At 35.5% G+C, this 16,406-nt stretch overlaps 1 protein-coding gene across 8 annotated transcripts in view; it reads left to right on the top strand.

Annotated features, from left to right (window-relative positions):
* Positions 1-16,406, top strand: part of CEP128 (centrosomal protein 128) — a 144,170-nt gene that overhangs the window by 71,886 nt on the left and 55,878 nt on the right. For 7 of the 8 annotated variants that reach the window (XM_075030041.1, XM_075030042.1, XM_075030045.1 and 4 more), the window contains one exon: positions 899-1,091. In XM_075030041.1, coding sequence (XP_074886142.1) covers positions 899-1,091 — 193 coding nt within the window. Of the gene's footprint in view, positions 1-898; positions 1,092-4,341; positions 4,399-16,406 lie in introns of all 8 variants that reach the window. The other variant, XR_012650704.1, reaches the window with a different exon arrangement.

The raw sequence follows: 16,406 nt of genomic DNA on the forward strand, positions 1-16,406 counted from the left end.
AAGCCACAGGAGAATTGACTTAAGGAAAAATTGCACCTATATGCATCTAAGATAATTTAAGTTTATTGGTGATGTATGGTCTATGTAAGACTTGTAGACCAAGAAAGACTGCCACTATAGATAGCAGAGATAAGATTGGAATCAAAGGAGAAATGTTATGCAGGAAGTATTTTCTCCATTTAAGAAAATGACATTGACATATTATTAAAAAGACCTTTCAAAGAGCACCTAATAATCATTTGCATATATTTCTCACCTAAGTTTCTTTAGCTGCTAGAGGGAAGTCTAGAATGAACGACTACTTAGAATCCCCCCATCCCCTTTTTTTTCTTTTGTTTTAAATTGGCAGTGTGAAAGTATTCTCTTTTACCACTTCTGTATTTACTATATTGACCATGACCTATCTTATATATGAGCTGTCTTTTCTTTTTCCTCTGCATGAACCTTAAATATTAACTTTTGCTGACCAGAAAGGATTGATGTCATTTTTTTTAGAATGGATAAATGCTTTAAATTCCATCAACACAGAACAGAGAAAGGTATTCTGAAAGGAAGGAGTATCTCTTGGTGTCTATGTATACACTAATTCAGTGCAAATTTCCATGCCTACCCTAGCAAACTCATGCTCCTGATTAAAAAAAAAAAAAGAAAAAAAAAAATCTGTGTATTGCTTCTACACATACAATTATCAGCCAGAATACAACTGTCTTTTGAGACTCTTTGAAGGTCAACATATGTCCTCTTAATATATCTGAATGTCCCCTTTTATTATTATTATTCAGTACTAGGTACAAATGAGTAATGTGTGACTCCAAAGATAATTTGATCAGTTAACATTTATGTCGTCTTATTTTCATTAGCATTTTTTACTTTTATTGTCCCATTTTTTTCAATGTAGACTAAGCTTCAGTGGCTGTGTGAGGAGGTAAAGGAGCGAGAAAGTAAGGAAAAAAAGCTGCGATGCTACTTACTGCAGAGCCGAGAACAGCTCAAGCACTTTACACAGATAAAGGAGGCTGAACATCAGTCTCTCTTTAAACAGATAAAAAAGCAAGAAAAACTTTTAGAAGAAGTTCACAGAGAAAAAAGAGGTATGTTGCTGGTTCCATTTTTGTTAATAAAAGGGAGAAAGAATTTTAAAATTCTACTGATTCTAATTCCCATGGCACATTCAGATGTATTTTATCAACCAGTTATTACAGACTCTAATTTGCTAAAGTGCTAATGGTAACCAAGAAAACAGGTTTTTTGTTTATCCTTGCTGACAAAAAAGGCAAATGTAATCAACTATGTTTCAACCCAGTACAGTGGCTGAATAACACATGAGTTTGCAACATGGGCAGTGGATATAGAAGTTATTTTTCAGCTGTACCATCTGAGACATTCCATGACCCAGGCAAAGAGGAATTATACAGGAGTCTGAGGCAGCATTGATAATGCTGCTTTTATCTGTGTCGTGGTTTAACCCCAGCCAGCAACTAAGCACCACGCAGCCACTCACTCACTCCCCCCCCCATCCAGTGGGATGGGGGAGAAAATAATGAAAAAGAAGTAAAACTCGTGGGTTGAGATAAGAACGGTTTAATAGAACAGAAAAGAAGAAACTAATAATGATAACACTAATAAAATGACAACAGTAGTAATAAAAGGATTGGAATGTACAAATGATGCGCAGGGCAATTGCTCACCACCTGCCGACCGACACCCAGCTAGTCCCCGAGCTGCAATTCCCTGCCCCCCTTCCCATTTCCTAAACTAGATGGGACGTCCCATGGTATGGAATACACTGTTGGCCAGTTTGGGTCAGGTGCCCTGGCTGTGTCCCCTCCCAACTTCTTGTGCCCCTCCAGCTTTCTCACTGGCTGGGCATCAGAAGCTGAAAAATCCTTGTCTTTAGACTAAACACTACTTAGGAACAACTGAAAACATCAGTGTTATCAACATTCTTCGCATACTGAACTCAAAACATAGCACTGCACCAGCTACTAGGAAAAGAGTTAACTCTATCCCAGCTGAAACCAGGACAATCTGTCAAAAAGAAAGAGCACAAAGCAGTCTCAAGTCCTGTGTAGTTACACCCTTTTGCTTAAATTGTATGTATGAAGAACTTTGGCAAATTTTCTTTCTTCTGTATTGCAAAATGAAGTAAGATAAGCTTTGGTTCTAATTAAAATGAATGACATTATATATGGAATACAACATAAGCATAGTTTTCTCTCTCTCAGCATGTAATTCTTACTCTGGAATAATTGGTGCTTGGTGCTAGCATCCATACCACCCATGCTTGTCATGAAGGGGAAATACTAATCAGATTTTACGGAGTGGTATAAGTGTTCTGGTAGGGATGGACCTCACTGTCCCCAGCCAAGAGCCATTTTTTAGTCTCAGTTCAGGTACTCATAGTTCAGTATTTTATAGTTTCTTGAAGATTGACTTTGTGCAGAATGCTTTTAGGAGTAGAGAAACATGCTTTCATCATGAGCTTATTATTTTAGAGTCTCAGGAAGACAGGAAGATCTCAGTCTTTCGATGTTCTGCTTTTCATCTGTGTTCAAGCTCATATATGGTGTTGCTTGTAGCTTAACTAAACATGTTATTGCAATGAAGAGTATTTTTATAGTAAACCCAGAGCATTATAGCAAACTTGGAACATAAACATTTTACAGTGCATCTTTATTTTTATCCTTAAAATCAGATTTTTTTTCTGCTGTCAGGAATCAACACTTTGGTTCTTATAGAAAATGTGAGAGTGAATCCTTGTTAAATCCAAACTCAGGTGAAACATAAAATTTTGAAGTGTAGGCTTGGTCTTGGTCAGGAAGAATCTATACATGTTGTTGATTTGAGTTGAGTCACTAGCTCTTATAGTCAGTTCGTAATTTATTTGTGAAGTTTTATCTTCAAAGGTGTCTCTTATTTACTGTCATTACTGCTTTTGGAAGGCAACTCTGCATCTTTACCTTTGTGATGTTTCTTCCTTTAATTTCCAAGAGGGGATTTTTATTAAGTGCTTAGAAAAACACTTAGAAATTGTGCACTGTATACTGACCCATACATGATGGATCTGAGCAAAACCATAATTAACAGTTACCAATGCATGCCTTTGATGTGGTCCCCCACAACATCCTATTCTCAAAATTGGAGAGATATGGATTTGATGGATGGACCATTTGGTGGACGAAGAATTGGCTGGATGGTCACATGTAGTGGTCAATGGCTCAATGTCCGGATGGAGATCAGTGATGAGTGGTGTCCCTCAGGGTCCGTACTGGGACCAGTACTGTATAATATCTTCATCAATGACATAGACAGTGGGATCGAGTGTACCCTCGCAAATTTGCAGACCCCACCAAGCTGAGTGGTGCTGCTGACACACCTGAGGGTTGGGGTGCCATCCAGAGGGACCTGGACAAGCTCAAGAAGTGGGCCTATGTGAACCTCATGAGGTTCAAAGAGGCCAAGCGCAAGGTCCTGCACATGGGTCAGGGCAACTCCCAGTATCAATACAGGCTGGGGGTTGAAGGGATTGAGAGCAGCCCTGCAGAGAAGGACTTCGGGGTACTGGTGTATGAAAAGCTGGACATGAGTCAGCAACACATGCTCGCAGCCCAGAAAGCCAACCATATCCTGGGCTGCATCAAAAGAAATGTGGCAGGTCGAGAGAGGTGATTCTTCTCCTCTACTCCACTCTGGTGAGACCCCCCCCGGAGTACTGCATCCAGCTCTGTAGCCCTCAGCACAAGAAGGACATGGACCTGTTGGAGCAGGTCCAGAGGAAGGCCACAAAAATGATCAGAGGGATGGAACACCTCTCCTATGAGGACAGGCTGGGAGAGTTGGGATTGTTTAGCCTGGAGAAGAGAAGGCTCTGGGGAGGCCTTATTGTGGCCTGTCAATACTTGAAGGGGGCTTATAAGAAAGATGGGGATGGACTTTTTAGTAGAGCCTGTTGTGATAGGACAAGGGTAATGGTTTTAAACTAAAAGTGGATAGATTCAGACTAGATACAAGGAAGAAGCTTTTTACAATGAGGGTGGTGAAACACTGGAACAGGTTGCCCAGAGAGGTGCTAGATGCCCCAGCCCTAGAAACATTCAAGGTCATGGTGGACAGGGCTCTGAGCAGCCTGATCTAGTTGAAGATGTCCCTGCTCATTGCAGGGGGTTTGGACTAGATGACCTTTGAAAGTTCCTTCCAACTCAAAACATTCTATGATTCTGTGATATTCCCATAATAGTAATAATTGGTGATAACTTTCTGTCCCCAGGTATCATTGCCTAAAAGCATAATGGTAGAATAAAAAGCATAATATAGCTAATTTTGAGAATTCTGTATCCACAGGAACTGGAGACAGAAGTTTGTATATGAGAAGAGAGGAGGGAGGAAATGTCGTATGAGGTTAGTTCTTGGCGCTAAGGCTTAACATTATCTCAAGATCTGCACTGAATATTTTGAGAATATTACTTCTCCAGTGCATGCACATGTGTGTACGCTTGCTCACATTCTCCCTCTAAGGTACTGTCCCAGCAGAAGAGCAAGTTTCTGAACACATCAGGAAAATGTGGATACAGGTAGAGCTAGAAGGAATGTGATCAAATGAAAAAGAGATGAAGTCAATGCATGAAAATGATCACTGAGAAAACAGGCTGATTGACACAGGGACCAGGGATCAGAATTTCGATATTGAAATAGATTCTGTGGTTCCACCTCTTTCATATAAAAAAATAAGCCTGATAAAATGGAAGGCTACCTGGTGAGGAGATTGTATTTTGACATCTATACATGGCTGATGCTAACTTGACCTATGGAGGAGAATAAAGTACTTCTACTGAAAGTTTGCATGTGGGTAAACCTTGAGAACTGTTAACTTGCCTTATGGGTTGATACAGTCTATAAATAGGGCTGACTTGTCATCTGGTTTGCATTGTTTTATGTAAAATGTTAGACTACTATTTGCATACCTCACTGTCTCATGGTATGCTATTTCATTGTATTCTATTACTTCAGTTTCTGAAGGAAGGTGTCACCTCTCAGGTTTTCTTTTCTTCTGTTTTTAAAAATTTTGTTCTGGCCTTTCTTCAGGACTCAGTACTGAAAATGATGAGCTGTTTTTTTGTCAGAATAAGTACACTTATGTTATGTAGTCATTTTGTATTTAGATGTAGACTCAGATTAGATGAGAGTAAACTCTTAAGTGTAGTTATAGCTTCTGGTAGCTGACTTTATTATTATTGAAAATGTTTTGTGAAATATTGTAAGAAAAATAAAACAATAGCAAAACAACAACAGCAATAACAAATAAAAGCATTCTTGTAAATATTTTTTAAAACAATGCAAGTTATTTGCTTTGCAAGAATAGTAAGATCCTGTCAAGATTTTCTTCCTCCACGTACAAAGAGCGTTGAAAGAGAACATGTTTTGATCTTTCAAGCTTGAATGTTTCTATTGTTATCTTTCATTTGTTTAAAATGATAGTGCCAAGACCCTGATATAATATTAATAGTGGTTTAGTGTTCTTATATTTGAATAATTATCTGCTTAGATGATCTCCCTGAGGCCTTATTTGCCTTTTTTAATTTAGGTGCATAGGAAATAAAGCAAACCTTATTTAGATTTTAATTCTATTGTACCTAATTTGTTTTAGGCTTTGTGGAAAAATTCACAGCCTGCAATTAAATTTCAAGCTATAGGCAAAGTTATCATGGGAAATTATTAAACTGAAGAGAGTGGTAAAAAGTAATGCTCTTCACTGAGCACAAAAAATAGTATGTAATCTCATACCTTCTATTTATAAGGGCCATTCCTTTGTTCCCTACAAATATGCTCAGTTCCATTTGTTACTTGACATATTACAATTTCTGTAATTCTAAGTAAATTTTGTTCTCCTCTGTCTACTTCTAGAGGCAGATGCTGGTTAAAAGTAGGTAAGAATAAGGAAATAACAGTTACTTGGTTGTTACATTTTTGTATGTAACACAAAACAGTAAACATGCTTTAAAATTCCACTAAATACAGGATGAGATGTAGGACTTGCAAAAAGATGACGGGATGCTGACAGTGCAGGCCAGTGTTAGGTTAAAGGCCTGCGGTCAGGATACATGCACACGCTGAGAATCCAGAGCCATGTAGGTGTGAAGACAGCAGCAGATGAAGATAGGTAACTTTGCTATTGGTGGATTTTCCCAAAACATCCTCCTTGCTGTCTTCACTTAAAAGTATTCATAAAAGATTAATTATTTTTTTAAAATTTTTTAAAATTTCCAATTTAAACAATTAATGGTAATGGAATTTACTGTTTTGTAGAGAAATAGGCAGTCAGCAGTCTTTGTAGGTAACTATGAAGCACCTTATTCGCTCTTTACACTCCACCTTTTCTTAATGAGATATAATTTGAAACCTGGTCATGTAAAGTGGTGAGGGTTTGGTGGAAGTTTTTTTGGTGGGGTGGGGGGTTTTTTTCTGCTTGGTTTTTTTGGACACTGCCAAAACAGATCACACTAAAACAGTGTTGGAGGGAAGCAGTTACTTCCATTTACAAAGCCAATTTTGATTATGTACACAATTAAGAATAGTATTCATGTGTGCAAATTTATGATTCACTGCATCACATTCTAACTTGTTTAGATCTGATAGTCCACAGGTTTTGTGGATACAGATGAAATTATGATTTGGCCCAGTACCAGTGTATTTATTTAGCTTTAGCTGCTGTGGTGTCACAGACCTTCCAGCAATAGGTCCTTTACTCTTAATAGTATTCAAGACTTTAGAATGAACATTTACTGAACAAATTATTAGAGACAGGGCAATAAAATACAACTGAGATTTACCACAGGTAATCTGAGACCAACTTCCTGGTATTTCATTCATTTGATAAGATAGCTAGTAGTTACCAAATAACTGATAGATGTAACAGAAGACATAGTATGGCTGTTGTCTGTATAGCATTCAACATGGGACTATGTAGGAAATGACTAATGTAAACATGATTAAATAAAAGAACTATAAATTAGAGTAAGGGATGTGCTACTCTGAGTGACAAAGGGGTAGTTATTGAAAGGGATAGTTAGTACTGTTTCATAGATGTTGGTCTGTAGGCTCACTTGTCTTCATGAGGGAGCTTAGTGTGAAGAGTAGGAATATGACAGTAAAACTTGGAGCCTTAGAAAATTTGGTGGCTTTGTTGGTACTCAGATGAAGTGGAATAGCCTTAGGATCATTTAATTTAACTTACCTGATGGCAAGGAAGGAAATTTTATGTGTTAACTTATTTTTACCACTTTTTATACCAATTTTGATTTTGAAGCTAGGATCAGAAATTCATAATAATGTTCACAAACATTGAACAAAGTTTTGAGATCTTTTTATTAATGCACTAAGAAATAGGCAAGTTGACTTGGTATTCAATACCATTTTCTTGTGCCACTGAATTAAATGACAGTGCCTGTGACTGTGTGCAGGAATAATGGACTTACAACCTACATGTGTATTTAATTGGTTTGTTTCACAGTCCTGTCAACAGATTGTTCTTTTTAATTTGAAAACTATGGTCTTCATTACACCAAATCAGCTATTTTCTGTAAGTTGGTAGAAGGTAGAGGAATAATAGAATGCATGTCTGTTAATGTGAGTTCTGAGTACTATTATTCATGAAGTGATACATTTTAATGTCTATAAAGGGTTTTTTATTTAAAAAAAAAAGTTGCAAGACAAAATATGGCTATTAACCTTTCTTGGACAAATACTCTTACATACTGAGTGAAGAGCCCAGCTTTAATTGTGATGCAGCTAGTAGAATGTAAACATGTAACTAGTTTAATGTATAAGTTACTTGGACATGAAAATTGGAAAAGCTACTTTCCCAAAGGAAAAAAGAAAACATGGCTAATATCATAAAAAAGGTGTTAAGCCAAAAGCAGAAAGCAATGTATCAAAATGATAGAAGATTTAAATGAAGAAGATAGACTGGTGGTTGGCTTTTGTTACTTACACATAAAAAATGGAAGAAGTACTTACAGAATACTAAGACATTCAGTAATGAAATTATGGGCAAAACCCAGGTGCAATAATAAAGCAAGTGAAGGCAGAATGGATTTACTCTAATTGATAAAAAGACCCTTCATTCTTTTTTTATTTTTAACACCAAAGTATACTTGAAAGTATTGCTTAATAAAATGGATTTTCAGTCAAATTTGGTGCAAAAGGATGAAAATATTTTCTGCTACAATTAGAATGACGCAGATTTTAGATGGAACATTTTATCAGAAAGACTGATTCTGTGAATATCTATGAATGTGGTTGACTGTCCCCACCAACACAAACCACCTGTCTGAGTACTTAAAATACTCTTAAAATACTCCATTAATTTAAGTTTGCATAAATCAGAAATTATAAAAACAAGACACAGAAATTGTAGTCTCAAATTAATTTGTTGATTTCCCTTCAACGGACCTGATATTATAGTTTATTCATGGTTTTTGGAGGGAAAGAGTAAAAATAGAGATTTATGGTGTATATACCTTAAGTAGGTAGGATCAATATTTAAACTGCTTTGTTGACAAACATGTTTCAGGAAGTTATATAAGCTTAAATAGGTCTACTAAAACTCTTAATTGTGTAGTTTTTTGTCTTTTCCCTTCTTCACCGAAGCATTTGTAAATATCTAGGATATTGTAGGCTTTTGGATCCTAGTTATGAATTTCTGCACAAGTTAACATTATCACAGTCCTACCTGTGGTGGTAAACTGGCTGTCTTTGCAAGTAAGCTATCATAAGGATTCACAAATGAGAGAATAGTAAATGAAGGAAAATACAATAATGTAGTATAGAGTTTCAGGATTGTTTACAGAACAGCAGAAGTTTCATAGTTCTCTGGTGATGCATCAAGATTGGCTACAGTTGTCTTCCCTTCTTGATAAGTGTGCCATCCCGGAAAGTGGAGAAATTCAGAAGTCTAGCAATATTTATAAATACCTAAGAACTGAAGAGGATGTGAATTCTGATTTGCACTTTGGATACAGTTCACTGCTTAACAAGTTATTTATCTAGAAGGCCACCCCACAGGATATTTCAGTAAGTGACAACTTAAAAATTTCTTAGATTTCTCCTCTTCAAGTGATTTGATCTCATAATCAAATTGATTTCAATAGCATTGCACTAAGTATTCAATATTTTCACAAAGTGGACAAAGGTCTGAGGAAATAAAAGGTATAAATTCCAGTTTCTTAACTAATTTTCATTTGCATTCTGGAATCACTGAGCATGCAGACATGTTCTTACAGATCTGTTTCAAAATTACTTCAGATCACAAGGATTTTATTATTGTTACAGAGAAATGTTTGAAGGTAGGAAAAATACCACCTTCCTGAATTGCACCCAAGACCTGGCCCAAATTTCTTTCATTTATCCAATTTTATATGGTCTAGCCAGATTGGGTACTCTGAAAAGGTTATCATACAAATCAGTGAAAGTCGGTATTTGATCCTGGGATCACCCATTGGTCTTACAGACTTGATTTGCTTTACTTGCTGGTTGATTTAGTCAAAAGAAAGTATCAGATCTGTCTCTTCATCAAGAGTAGAAGCTTGAGAGCATCTCTTAAGCGTCAAGAGAACATAGCCAAGATGCTTGCTCCAATTTTTTTTTTTTTCCCCACAAGGAAAAAATTTCCATTCATACCCAAACCCCTTAAATTTTTTACCATGTCCACTCACTCTAAATTTTGTAATCAAACTGTGTCTCATGCATAAATAGTAGTAATTTATTCTCTCTTTGGTGTATGTCTGAATTCTTAATTTCTGATCACAAATGTTTTTAGCATTTTATTTTGCCAGCCTTAGCTCAGAAGGATAGATTCAACTGCTTGGGAGCTATTATCTTTGAACATATCCTGTTTATTTCAAAAATATATATTAATTAAGTGAACTGCATTGACTGTTGAGCTCAGGCCCTGACCTTATTTACTTATGCATGTTCCTTTCTTGGTCTTTCCATCTCTCTATTTGTGAGATTTCAATAGCTTTGGCCATAATTGTCGGTATGCCAGAGTATTTATAATCTTGAATTTACTTCTGAAGACAGCTAATCCTGTATATATAGAGTGCAGTTAGAGTAGCTGATTAAAAGAAAAAGCAACATTAAGCTGTAGCAATCTTTTTTTGTTTGTTTGTTATTGCTTAAATCCCTGTAAAATATTACAGTTTTGTAATTTTGTTATAATTTTTTTAATTGAAGGTGTTAAGAGTATGTGGGTTTAGGTAACATATTAAATGCTTTAATACTTACCTTCTATATAAAAGTATGTATTTTTCAGTTACATTAAGGCTCACTTATACTCTGGGAATGAGTACAGAGAGGAAACTTAGTATAAATAGATTCTGGAACACAGCTCTTCCAAGAAAATCTTTCTTAGAATATATTGAAATGTACAGACGCTAGGCATGGTGTGGTATAGCAGTGAGACATGAACTGCACAGTTCTTTTGTTTCAAGGTAATATATTGCTACTTCAGAGAAGACATGGGTAGTCAACAAAGAAATGTTGTTTAGCAAAATAAGACCTGATGTATTTGGCAAGGCTACATCTGTTCTTTTTTTTTTTTTTTTTTTTTATAAAGCCATGTTAGTAAGGTTATAGTGATGTAAGAAGAGCAGGTGCATTGCTCTGGTATACAGACCTTACACTGATTTAATTTATCTCAAAGTTATAATATTCTGCAAACACTGTTTTACATAAAGTCCCAGGTGATGCAAGACATATCCTGTACCACTTCTCAGCATCTACACTCTATGGTCACACTTAAATTATTACATTTTTAGAATTGCTCTGATGTAGATTATATTGCTAAGTAAGCTTAAGAAGGTAATCATTCTAGTCCCGAGCTACAATAGACTTATGTTAGATGCTTTTGTCACAAGCACAAATGTGTCCTAGACGAGTCTGTGTTGTTTTATGCATTAAATTTATCATTCATTCTCTTCTCATTCTAATTGCATTCTTTGTAATCAAGAGTCAGAAGAAAAAATATTTTTTTGTGCATTGTCTTAGATTTGAGGATACAAAATCAAATTTTAGAAGACTTTCAGTTTTGGCTGGTTTTAGTTATCATCTCTGTTAATCATGCAGTTAGATGAAACATACTAGTTTCATCACTTGTGAAGGTAAATCAAGGATATTTTACAAAGATTTTGGTAAGTGATCTCTGAAGCAAGACATCCATTTATTTTCTTTTTTTTGTTGTTGTTGTTTTGTTTTTTTGTTAGGTACAGTCAGGATTATTTGTTATTTAACTGCTGTGGAAAATGTAGATTCAAAGACCCTGTTACATTAAAGTATATTTGATATGTAGATAAAACTTTGCTTTGACAAAATCTTCTCTTCCAATTTTTGTTGTTTTTTTTTTTTTTTTTAAAAGCCAGTAAGTCCTATTTTTGTTTGAGCCAGGAACACTAAAGCAGAAAGTGAAAAGTTCAAAATACAGAGACAGTGCAGTACATAGAGTGCAAATACACTGACACTGAGCAATGTCTGGGGTTTAACTTGGAAAAAGAAAAGTGGAAAATTGGGAACCAGTGAAAATCAAAATATTGCAAAATCTTTTTGTTATGAACTGTTATGTTTAATTTAATAGTGAATTACATATACTGTTTTGAATATAACTTTAAGCCTTGTTCTGCCCTTTCAGCTTTGTTTGTTTCTTTCCCATTTGTTTTCTTTTTTCATATATTACCTCATATTGTCCTTGTATGACAACACAGTCTTTTCTGTTGCAGCAAGAAACATTGTGAGGTATTTTAAAATCATCTGTTATTGAACAGTGAATGGGCACATCAAGTAAAGAAAATTCTTTTTAAGCATACATAAAGGAAGGAATCTGAAGGGTTTCAGAGAAACTCTCCATAATACTTGTTTTTGATGGTGAGCGTCAAAATACATAAAGTTGAAATATAATTACTATTCAGATAATTAATTTCTTCTTAATAGTGTTCTTGCCCTTTAAATAATGTTTGGTTTTTTTAATGTGATGGGGGAAGGAGGAGGGAGGACTTCTAAGTTATTTTAAACTTTGCCAAAATGAACCTGCATTCAGAGTCTTAGAGGAATGGAAATAAGCCCAAGTTATTTGGAAATCTTACCCTGTGTTTTTTTGTATTGGAAAACTGGAAATATCAGTCTGGACATGCATTGCTCAAATTATCTAGTATTTTATGCAACTGTTTTCGTTTGCCATTATCTTTTTGTGCACTCATAAAAATATGGCTGCCATTGTGAGAAAGTGAAGGTAAGAGACGGGATCAAACTGTAGCTAAGATGTTTTTAAGACTTCCTTTGATTACGTTTTTTTTTCTTTCTTTCTGAATCACATACTATAAATGCTTATCTGAAACTCATGTACAGATTTATAGTTTAGAAATAATTATGTGTCCTTTAAACATTAAATTGCTGAGTTTGTAGTGCACATTAACAGTAAGAGACAAAATTTACTCATTTTACCTCTTGGTTTACCTACACATACTGGAAACTAAATAAAAATTAAGAAAAGTAACATGGGGGATGGGGACTTAATGTATATTACCTAGTTAGAATCTATTATTTAATCTTTTCTTCCTGTTGTAATTATGACTTTTTTCTTTAAACCAAGCTAAAGAGCTGATGTTCTAAGAACTATTGGGTTTTGGGTTTTTTTTACAGCTGTTGAAATGATAGCTTGGGAGTGTATATAATCACAGTTATACCTTAACAGTGCTTTAACGCTACACAATAAAAAGAATCTTAAGCATCTCTACAACTTTATCAGAACTCCTTGACTTAGCATGGAATGAGTTGTCATGCTTTCAGGTTATATAGTGTTTCCATACCAAATCAGTAACACTGAATTACAACTATTAAAAACAAGCAAAAAAACCCCAACACAGGCACTTTCAAACTTGTGTCTTGAATTTAATATTTTCCTGAGAAGTACAGAGCAGAAACACGCTATCTGTCAGTCTTCATTAGGTAACAATAACATTCTCAGGAAACTCTTTAATATCTATTAAGATGCCTGTTTAATTAAATAATACGCTGTCCTACAGGAAATGAAACTGAACCAGGGGCTCCATGGTCCTCCCACCTATTGCCATATCAAAGTCATTTTAGTCTAAAATACAGATGAATCATGTTGGAAATTTGAGCAGAAAGGAAAAGGAACTTACTATCTAAGATTTTTAATATAATAAAGCTCTTGAAATTAAAAAAGTATTTGAAATCTTGCATATTGTTATATATTCAGTATCTTTTAAAATTAGAGCTAATGTTATATTTTTATCTAGGATTTGTCAGGCTGTATTAGAATATGTATTGCAGTGTACTGCATTGATATATTAACAGCTTTTGTATCCTTTCAGCTGACATGCTATTTAAAACCATTTTTTTTCTAAAGTGAGTGCTAATGATACTGCGTATTTGGAGAATTGAAATTTAAGTTCTATTTCACTACCAAAAAAATTCTTATTTTGAGAAGAGCTTTAATCACCAGTAAAACCAAATCTTAATGTTGACTATATACAACAAAATATTTTAATTACAAAATAGACATTACAGGTGAATCCTTGAAAAAAGGAAAACGAGGTGGTTTTTTTCTATATAAAGATAAAATAAACTAAGTGGTTAATTAATCTGTTGGCATTGTTTTCCTTCTAGTGGTTTAAATATGACAAATTGCTAGGTTCTAATAAATTTAATGAACATATTACTCTGATTAGCATCTTCAAGGTAACAACTGGCTGTATCTGAAATTCAGCTTTTGTTTCCTTTACTGTTTTGATTGAGTCTCCTTGGTTTTGGTTTTACAAAATGGGAACTGTGAGTGGTACTTTTAAATGCTTTACAGATTTTGTAATTAAAAACATTTTTAGGAGTTCTGCCTTTTGAGTCAAGCATGGCAAGCAGATTAACTATATAGTTCATACAGTATTAGTGATTAGAACAATAACCTCTGAAGTGATTTTTCCAAATAACAAGTGTCTCTCTATAATTTATTAAAAATCCACTTGTAATAATGGGTACTTATATTTGAATCTTCTTTATTGTGGGCAAAGAGACTCACAGTATTTTTCTTGTCTGGGTCTATTATGTCTTTAGGATAAGGTCATAACATAGTCATGGGCATGATTTGCATATTTTTGCCTATTTTGTAAAGGAGTCCAGTTGCAGGTTATTAAGCACTGTTATTAAACATTGTAAAATATTGTTTTCTTGCTGGACAGACACAATATCTGAGTCATAGAGATAATGTGCTTGCTCCTGGTTATGTAAAAGAAAGGAAAACTCAGGATAAAACTGGGTCTCCTATTTCTCAGTCTAATTTCTTAATTCTAAACCACCTTTCTACTCTGAGAATTTTTTTTTAAATACAGACATTCATATTGCAGTACTTTCAGTATTTTTTTGGTTTTATACAGCACCTTTGTGCCACATTATATACTGCCAGTATGTAAACCTTTATTTAACAGAAAATATTTGAATGTAAAATTTATTCATCAAGGTAATTCTTGTTTCACAATTCTAACACTTATAAGTGTGATTTTTGTTGTGGGGTTTTTGTTTGTTTTTAGTATATCTGGTAAATTGAGATACCTACCACTACAGAAGGAAATCAAGTACAAAACAAACAAAAAAATGCAATCATTGAAAAAAAAATATATATGTACTTCATGTATATGTACACACTGCATCATTGTGTGTTGTACATACTTCAGCTGCCTGGGCAAAAAGTTTGTCTTTCTGATTTCAATTACAGTTGACAACTTGGCCATAAAACATTACTTTCTTGATTAGATTCAAGCTCTGGGAACAGCATTTTCTGAAAAGAATATTTGAATGTTGTATGTATGGAAAAGCATTTCCACTTGCAAAGTCAAACGACCAGACAGTATAACATTTCTGGTAAGATACTATATCAAATGGATAATCCTAATGAAAGCGTTTTATTCTAATGCAATGTGCTTAGAATCCATGGAGCTCATTTTAATTAAGGAAGAGTTCAAAGGACAGAATTAACTTAGCACAATCTTGAGTATAATGCAAAGATTGTAAAATTGCCAAAATATTTTAGAATCATAGAATGGTTTGGGTTGGAAAGGACCTTAAAGATCATCTAGTTCCAACCCGTCTGCCTTGAAGGCAGGAACACCTTCCACTAGACCATCCAACCTGGCCTTGAACACTTACAGGGAGGGGGCATCCACAGCTTCTCTGGGCAACATATTCCAGTGCCTCACCACCTTCACTGTGAAGAATTTCTCTCTAATATCTAATCTAATTCTGCCCTCTTTCAGTTTAAAGCCACTACACCTTGTCCTATCACTACACTCCCTGTTAAAGAGTCCCTCCCATCTTTCCTGTAGGGCCCCTTTAGGTACTGGAAGGCTGCTATAAGGTCTCCCCGGAATCTTCTCTTCTCCAGGGTAAACAACCTTAACCCTTTCAGCCTATCCTCATAGGGGAGGTTCTCCAGCCCCCTCATCATCTTCATGGCCCTCCTCTGGACCTGCTCCAACAGGTCCATGTCTTTCTTAGGCTGGGCGCCCCAGAGCTGACCACAGTACTCCAGGAGGGATCTCAGGAGAGCGGAGTAGAGGTGGAGAATCACCTCCCTTGACCTGCTGGTCACGCTTCTTTTGATGCACCCCAGGATACGATTGGCTTTCTGGGCTGCGAGTGCATGTTGCTGGCTCATATTCAGTTTTTCATCCAGTAGTACTCCCAAGTCCCCCGCAGGGCTGCTCTCAATCCTGTCATCCCTCAGCCTGTAATGATACTGGGGGTTGCCCCTACCCATGTGCAGGACCTTGTTTTATAATTTCAGAATCAGAAACTGATGAAGTTACTGTTCTAAAATATATAATAGAAACTTTTTGTCCCTCAGTAGTAATGTATGCTATGAAGGGCAGTAGCACTTTTGATACAGTTGTTGTAGTTATGCCTTTGAAACACATTCTTCAGTACAGTATTTTGGCTCCCATTACCCTGTTAAGAAATGCTGTGACTTTCAAGGAGGTAGACTTTAATGTTTCACTTATCTCCATCTTGAGGTGGGACAATGCCAAGGAGGCAGCGTCATGGACAGTCAATCATATAGTTTGCAAATAACAGAAAAGCTGAATTTTCGTTCACTTCTCTGGGAAGGCAGTGTGGTGGCTTTTAGCTCAAGCAATGATGGTTTCCAAAAGACCTTAAGTGGAAGCACTCTCCCACAAAGTACTCCGCTCCTAGGATGCTGTCAGTAAAAGTATGCTTTATAATTTTTAGCTAATGCTTAGTGGTGAGATGTCTGAAGTAGTATCAGATAAAGGTGAAACCTTAAGATTCAAACACTGTACTGTTTAGTTGGAATAGAATTCAATAGAATAGAATCATTATTCTGAATT

This window comes from Buteo buteo, chromosome 6 (genome assembly GCF_964188355.1).
Source record: "Buteo buteo chromosome 6, bButBut1.hap1.1, whole genome shotgun sequence".
In the NCBI taxonomy this organism is placed as follows: domain Eukaryota; kingdom Metazoa; phylum Chordata; class Aves; order Accipitriformes; family Accipitridae; genus Buteo; species Buteo buteo.